The sequence below is a fragment of the Rhagoletis pomonella genome, unplaced genomic scaffold, assembly GCF_013731165.1.
Source record: "Rhagoletis pomonella isolate Grant_MI unplaced genomic scaffold, Rhpom_1.0 Rhpom_scaffold_00003, whole genome shotgun sequence".
NCBI classification, from domain to species: Eukaryota; Metazoa; Arthropoda; class Insecta; order Diptera; family Tephritidae; genus Rhagoletis; species Rhagoletis pomonella.
Window position 1 is genome coordinate 101,223,969 of NW_023458557.1, and position 8,721 is coordinate 101,232,689.

General features: G+C 39.7%; 1 protein-coding gene across 1 annotated transcript in view; it reads left to right on the plus strand.

Moving 5' to 3' along the window:
- The window catches only part of LOC118736693 (retinaldehyde-binding protein 1), a gene marked incomplete in the record, with an annotated part of 5,071 nt that extends 3,887 nt beyond the window's left edge, over window positions 1-1,184 (plus strand). The window contains 1 exon segment of the mRNA XM_036466736.1: window positions 430-1,184. Coding sequence (XP_036322629.1) covers window positions 430-543 — 114 coding nt within the window.
- Between the last annotated feature and the right edge of the window lie 7,537 nt (window positions 1,185-8,721).

Here is an 8,721-nt window from a genome sequence, read left to right on the forward strand (position 1 = left end):
AATGAAAAATTAATATTTAAATTCATCTATGTATGTATGTCGTTTCAATCAAAAAGGTATAAGGTATTTTACTACTTCAATTTCAGTATTTCAATGATATGTTTGAGACTAATTAGAGAATTAAACTGGAGTTCAAGTTGAGAACTAGCATTTTCTCAACTTGAGAAACAGTCCGTTTTTCATACAAAGAAAAATGCCCTTCTTGAGGTACTTGAGGTATTGAGAAACAACGTTGGAGATTTGAGAAATAGCTTAGTTCTCAACTTAACCTCAAGTTGAGCTCAAACCTAAATGTTCATTGGGAGGTATCGTTTCAGCCCTATATATTCAAAATACCACGTTTCCTAAAGAAATGCCAAATAGAGCATTTTGCATTGATGACGATTGATGGGTTAGGTTATTAATATTTATCTACTTCATTTTCTCTAGTATGGCGGTCCTAAGGAAAACGAACTGGACGTGAACATTTTGTATGAACACTTGTTGCGGCACTCGGACTATCTTTTGAAATTACAAAACTACAGACGGAAAATCTCAGCCTAAATTTGTGTTAGCTTATAGACGTCAAGAATAAAATATGTACATACATACATATGTATTATATAGTAGGTAGTTATGAATAAATTATGGTCCAAAATTTTTATAAAGAGTCGTTATTTAGATACATGTGTACATATTTACGTATGTATGTACAATTTTAAATGTATAGTTATTCTGTTTGTAAATATCTCAAAAAAATATATATTTAAAAAAAAAAATCCTAGGTACTAGGTACTTATCAGGGACCGTAATCATTATGAGAAACATAATTATGATTTTTATCTTTTCGCTCAGAGATAATAATTATTGTTGAGGACATGGATCCAAACATAATATTTTCTAATTAGAATACTATATAAAACTACCTTAATATATTTCTTAAAAATACTTACCTTAAAATGTAGATTAAAATTGAACTAATTAGCTTCAAAAAATTAAGTTTGGATAGTTACCAAAATGTATACTTACCATGTATTTATAACCTACACGTATGTGCATATGTATGTACATTAGGAATGTTAATCGCGGGATCCCGGCCTTTTTTAGGTCCCGATAAACCCAGGATTCTTAGCAAATAATCCCGGGATTTTCGGAATTTGTAATTTTCACTGATGGCAATAATAGAAATTCCTTTTTTTGACAGTATTGGCTATATTTCTTTTTTTATTTAATAATTAATATTTTGTTATAAATGTCTAGCTCATTATACATATAAATAGGAAATTTTACACACAAAAATCAATTTATTCGCGAAACTATAGGCCAAATATAGTTAAATTGCGTTTTTAGTTTTTCACTCTGACGTCAGTAATTCAAAAATTATTTTAAAAAATTCATTGAAATGTATTTAGAGTTTAAATTAAATAGGAAACTCTGTAGAATTTAAACAGATTCAATTTTTTGGTGCATAAGTACTGGTAAGTATTGAAAATGTCCTTTTAACATTTTATCCTTGAAATTTCGCAATATTTGTTTTTGAAAAATTATATGTTAAGGACTTATATAAACTCGATAACATCCTCGAATTTCATCCTTCTAACTTTACAAGCTTAAGAAATTAAATATTTGTCCTTGTGAATGCAAAAAATTTTAATTTTTTAAATTCTAAAGAAATTTCGTCTTTCATTTGGTACCCATATTTTTAATCTACATTGCATTGATATTTTTAAATAATTTTTGGAAGTAATCATATCTTTGAAATTTCAAAGTCCTTTAAAAAGAATCCTGACGTCAGAGAGAAAAAATCAAAATGCCACTTTAAATAAAAAAGTAGGTTTCAAACCCATTTATTTATTATTTATTTTATGGTAGGAGAACTTCTCAAGCAATATAGAAGCAATTTTTTCGATTTAAGTTGTTGAAAAGTAATGAATATCTAGATCCCGGGACTAATCCCGGGATCCCGGGATCCCGGGATTGTGATAACGACATCCCGAAAATCCCGGGATCTTAAAAAGCGGAAAAATTAACATCCCTAATATACATACATATGATTAGCTACCTAACTCATATTAAAATAAAAGATGTCAAATTAATCGTTCGCTACACCCTCCCGAAGACGGACCTCTAATAGCTCTCGTGCTTATATAAATTTACTTACTCATTGTAAAAATAAATAAATATTGAATAATTAAAGACATTAAAAACGAAAACTCTACTTTTTTATTTCAACGGAAATAATAATTATTTTATTTATTCGCCAAAGCGTGAATAATTATTATTGAGTTTTAATTTTCCTCTTAGAATAATGATAATATGAAAACTTAAAAATCCATGTGATGCAAATAATTGAAATTTTTTAAAAGGGATACTCCGCAAGGGGCATGGTCATTGGCGTTCAACACGATAGATATGTACTAGACGAATTGGAAGGTGAACCTGCCAAAATTGCAGCATATGCAGATGTTATCTAGCGCTGACCGACAAAAAGATGTAAGCGACATTGCAACTAGATGCTAAAGAAACATTAAGCGGGAAGTAACTGTCCACAGTCAGCTCACTTACGAGCCAAGCACTACGAGAGATACGTCTTTGGACACTGATGTGGGACTTGTATCAACGCTGCAAAACAGATCTGGTACTCTTCACCAGAAAATACAAGATTGCGTAGTGGGTTAAGTATAAGATGGATGGTGTGACCGTCCAATTACTTTGGAATAATACACGATAACAAGCTATCGCTGCGCCTCAACCGTTTGTGGCTCAACATGGAGGAGAGGGCTAAGGAGACCTAAGTCGCGTTTAATGTTTGCAAAAATATCGGGTCTGGACCTGGTGGTTATTGCCTTTTCTTTCTCATTGGATCTACACGGGTATTAGTTCGGTGGACAGCAATGGAAAAAAAAAATTTAAGAGTTGAAAGTGTATATATGTATACGGTGACCACCCGTCCTTTCTTTTAGAGGGCAGTCCTTTATTGCAACCCCCTGTCCTTTACAATTTTATTCAAAATAAAAGACGCGTTTTGTCCTGTATTTGAACTCTGGGTTTTAAAGATGTCAACTTTTAAACAGAAAATATGAAAAAAAAATAAAAATGTCCTTTATAAAATATAACGAAAACCTTCGATAGTTTGTTTCGCACCCCACTTAAGGGTTTATATTTAATCGGTAATCTCTGTACAAGCTATAAATGATTGCTATTATAACGGGCCATTTTCTGCTGCCATCCCACGACTTTAAACTGGCTCTGACCAGTGATAAAATGTAGGAGGTGCACGATGAAAGAGGACAATGTTCAGACTGCGGATTTTATGCGGCACTCGGGATGGCCATACTTTGCGATAATGGAAAACGACAAATTAAACAAAAAAAAAAGAAAAAACGGTCCACAAAACATTTTAGAGTAGTATAGTCAAAAATATTTTTTCAAAAATTTTGTTTTCATAAAAAGTTTAATAACGCGATAAACTTTCATCCGATTTGTGAAAATAAACACTAGTTTTTTCGTTATTAAATTTAGTTTTACAATCAATTTACGACTAATAAGGTTTTCTTATAAAATAAAGCATACAAACGTCACCAAAAAATAAAAAAGGCGAAAAAAGGAGAAAAATATGTTTGCTGGGCAAATACACACAGATCTCTTAAGGTTTCTTTATTCATATATATATATATATATCGTTCGAAAGACCCAAGCTTTTCTTTTTAAACTAAACTGAAACTTGTTACATAATCACCTAAGCTACGGGCTTGTAAGTGCGCAAATCTACGAAACCCCGATTTTTAACGGTAAATCAAGATTTTGTTTCGGTGTTGGACAAATTTCATATTTCGATTATGGTTTTACTCGAAAAGACGTACCAGAAAATATACATAACTTCCCAGCGAGCGATCATTTAAAAATCATAAAATAATTATGATTTTGATCCAAAAAATAAAACTCAACAAATATAAATCTGTGAAAATTACAACAAAATTTTAAGCTTTACGTGAGCTGGACCGATTTGAAAATACCTCCAATAATGGAGTTTCTTATGAATAAAAATAGTTTTAGTATGTACTTTCCGAAAAAGATCACCTCAGGTGATAAAACAGATTCCGCTTTAAAAATTTTCATACAAATATTAAAAAAAAAATGTTTCAACCAAATCATAATAATGAAATTTTAGTTTTAGTTTGTACTTTCCGAAAAAGATCACCTCAGGTGATAAAACAGATTCCGCTTTAAAAATTTTCATAAAAATATTAAAAAAAAAATGTTTCAACCAAATCATAATAATGAAATTTTAGATGCTGCTTTTGACCTTTTTTCAAAGGTAGGTTTAAACTTTAATAACTCAGCCAAAACTTTACCCTTTTAGACTTATGAGTACTGTGACCATTCGTTCGTCGGATGTTCTTTAATTTCCGTCCATTTTTAACGTGTGTTCGTTAGCCAAAGATTTATAATTAATTTTCCATTTTTAAACGTAATTATGGGAATTTTTTTATAAAAATGTATGTTTTTCGTAAAAAAATACGTAATTTACTATATTAACAAATAAGAACTTGGTATGTGAAGCCACTACTTGGAACAAAGCTACAGACTGGGTGGTTAGTGCACCCAAATGGTAGGAGAAGTACCATGCGAGGGAGATGGCGAGCCTGTTCCAGTTGCGCTGGCGGGCGTAAACACGAATGCGGAGGATGCCCCCGTAGGTATGGAGGTCGAATCCGTCATGTCGGACAGTGACATCATTGCTGGCCCTCCTTCAACTGCGGGACCGGTCATCTCTGTTGGCCCGCTGTTCGACAGGGAGGAGGAGGAATTGCTCCTTGCGTCCGTTGGGGATGGGGCCTGCGAAGGGGTGCTGGAGAGGATTTCGGAGGATGAATATTCTTCAGATCAATCTTCAGCACTCTAAGGCGGCGTCAGCCAACCTCTTAATCCGCCTTGAGCAAGGTGAAGTTGATGTAGCCCAGATCCAGGAGCCGTGGCTGAGCAGCTGCAATAAGGTTTCTGGTATCGGGACGGGGGCTACAGACTGGTGGTGCAGCGGGACGCAGGTAGACCTCGATCCTGCATGCTCATCAGGAAGGGACTTAATGCTTTTATTCTGCCTCTTTTCAGCGATGGTGACATTGTGACGGTGAGCCTGTAGGGTGCAACCGGAGAACTCTGGTTGATCTCCGCTTATATGGCGCACGAGGACGGGGTGGGGCCACCTCCGCGCTTAATAAGGAATGCGGTGGCAGAAGCTAGACGCAGGAGGGTCCGCGTTGTTATTGGGTCTGACGCGAATTCCCACCATACGATTTGGGGCAGCTCAGACATGAACACTAGAGGTGAGTCACTTTTTAACTTTAGTCTAAATGAAAATTTATGTATATGTAATAGGGGAAGCGACCCCACTCTTTTAACGGCAAGTAGAGAAGAGGTTTTAGATATCACGCTGGCATCTTCTGATATAATGTCCCGTATATCTGGCTGGAGAGTCCTTAGTGACCACTCCTTCTCCGATCATCGGTACATACAATTTGCTTTGGACGAAGCGCGTCCTAAGCACGAACCTAACAGGAATCTGAGGAGAACAAACTCATACTGCAGAAGTCTGCAGGAAATGCTTCCGGTTGCGCCCGTGAGCGGCGGGACCTTGACTGAAAGCGAAATTGACGATTTAATTGGTGTGTTCACCACCTCATGTAAAAGGGCCATTGATATGTCTTGTCCCCAGAGTTACCACAAAGGTAAGAGCAAACCGCTCTGGTGGTCGGAGGAGCTCTCCGATTTCAGGGCCTCGAGCAGAGGCCTTTTCAACAGGGCCAGGAAGAGTAAATTAGCCTCCGACTGGGCACTGTATAAGATTGGGTTTGGGATATATAAGTCCGAGATTAGGAAAGCGAAGAGGACGTCGTGGAGTGTTCAAGGTTTAGGCGAGTTCTCTCTGAGAATCCCGCTCCCCTGGGATACATCAAGGATGAGGGTGGCGGATGGGCAATGGCAGCGAGGAGTCTCTTCGGATGCTCCTTGATGCTCATTTCCCCTGCAACCCGGATCCGGGAGGGATGCGGTTGGGGACGTCGATCTCCGAGACGAATGTCTCGGAAATCCTAACCGTGGATCGCCTTCTGTGGGCCATTAGCTCGTTCAAGCCCTTTAAGGCCCCGGGCCCCGATGGCATAATACCGGCGCAACTGCAGAAGTCTGCAGAAGTGTCGTGCCACTGGTTGATGCCCATTTTCTTGTTTGGCTAAGGGTCATGTTCCGGTTCCTTGGACGGAGGTCAGAGTGGTATTCACTCCCAAGGCAGGTAAAGCCTCTTATGCATCACCCAGGGATTTCAGGCCGATAAGTCTCTCCTCGTTTCTTTTGAAAACGCTGGAGAGGCTAATCGATCTGCATTTAAGGAGCGGGATCCTCAGGGAGCGCCTTCCCTTTGATCAGCATGCTTATTGCAAGGGCAAGTCTGTCGAAACGTCCTTACACACGGTCATTGAAAATATTGAGCAATCCTTCTCGCTGAAGTAATTTGCGGTCGGTGCCTTCCTTGATATCGAGGGGCTTTTAACAATGTTTTGCCTGAGGCTGTAGTTAACTCCCTAAATAAACTAGGGGTCGGAGCCGACTTTGTCAGGTTTATTTACCGCTTGCTCTGCAATAGAACTGTCGCGGCAGAGTGGGGCAGCACATATCCGGAGGAGTGTGAGTAGAGGTACCCCGCAAAGGGGAGTTCTCTCGCCGTTGCTTTGGGTCGTTGTAATCAATGCCTGCTGGTGTTTCTGGAAAGAAGTGGCTGTCGGGTGGTTGCCTATTCCGATGATGTAGTATTGATAACAAAAGGAAAGTTTCGGGAAACACTGTTTGAGCTTATGCAGGGTTACTTGAGCTTGGTTGAGAACTGGGCTTTTAGCTGCGGGCTTGGTGTAAATCCCAGCAAAACGGAGCTTGTTCTCTTCTTCTGTTTCCGCTGCGCGTGCCGCAGTAAGGCTAAGAGGGGTGGGCTTAAAGTTCACCTCAAGCTATGGGCACTCCAGAATTCTAAGAGACTTCGGGTTCCTACCAACTCGGACAGACCACTGCACGCCGGTTCTGGGTCAGAATGGATCGTTTACCACTCACATCCCGGCGAGGGGAGACTGGGAGGGGCGCAGTATCCGGAATCGAGGACCTGTAAACTTATTTACAGATGGATCGAAGATGGGTGGGAAGGTTGGCGGAGGTGTTTTCTGCGAAGAGCTCTCCATCAACCTGAAACTTAGGTTACCTGATCACTGTAGTCTTTTCCAGGCTGAGGTGGCCGCGATAAAAGAGGCTTCGGATGGTTTGCTTTCTAGTGTAACATCTGTCAAGGGGGTCCTCGAGGAATTACTTTCGGATAGGAAGGGTCTGGGGGCTCCCCTGACCTCGTGTGGTCTGCTTCTGGACAGATGGGCGTTTAGTCAGCTCAGCGAGCGCTGGGCGGCGACCTTTAAGTGCAAGGTGGCAAAGTCTTTCTGGCCACGGGTGGACCAGGGACGGTCTGGGGAGCTCTTGAGACTAAGCAAGCTGCATCTCTCACTATTGGTGGGAGTGCTTACTGGTCACTGTGTGATTGGTAACCATGCTGTAAGGCTGAATGTTGCGGATAACCCTTACTGCACCAGCTGCATGGAGGATGATGAGCTGGAATCATCTCAACATATGCTGCTCTGGTGCCCCGCCTTTGCAAGCCTAAGGTTCAAGCAAAGCACGGAGCGTTTCTCCAGCAAAAAGCCATAGGTGTCGTCTTTCTCCCATTGCTTCCTCCCTCTTTCTCCTACCCTCCCTGCATCCCTTTTTTCCCCCTCCCCCTCTGAGGGCATCACAACGGACAGCTTATTCGAGTCCAAGTGTGCCTCCACATGCGGAGGCAGCCCGCTTACCTAACCTAACCTAACCATGTGAGGTAATAATCGGGCCTCGTACACGAAGTTTATAGTAGAAGACATTGTGGATGAAGTCATCATCGGCGGAGACTCCCTACTTGGCCAAGGCATGAAAATTGACCTCCAGGTAATGATCCTGACATATATCGACAGGAAAGTGCCACTTAGGGTTGGTTACGAGAACCAGTACTGCAGCAGACGGTTGGTCTTAGAGGAAGTTCCGAAGATTCCACCAGTAACTCTACTCTGTACTCTGTAGTAACTCTTAGTAAACTCTGTTAACTTGCCGCCCTCAATTTTCGAACCGAGTCATCGTTGCCGAAAGCTTTCGCTGAAAAATCGTCACTTTACCCTAAAAAAAATTTGTAATTTCGGCCAAAAAATCGCCAAATTTTTGTTTATTGTATTTTTTTAACAAAATAAAAAATACAAAGGAATTACAGACAATGAGTCGTATGTATAAAAATTAAGCAATTGCGTTTTCTTAAAATTGCATACCTTTAACTTAAGTTAGGTTTTATGCATATGGTCCGAAAAATATGACCACACATTACAAAACCAAATAGAAGCCACATTGCATATGGGTTAACGACAATTTAAAATTACAATTTAAGACACAACTGCTTTGATCCAGTTTTATAGTAGGGGTCTTCACACGGAGCTTGGTGCTCAGTGCCCGGTAATTTTTCCCAATGTATCTTGTTTGTGTAAAATTATTTTATTATCGTTGTACCGGTTACCGAATTATCGTGAAGGAAGCTTGATAATTTTTTTGGTAGTTGGTAAACTCCTATCAGCTGTTCGATGTTTATTCAATTTTAAATCCGGCCGCTGCCGCAAGGCATACCGCATATGA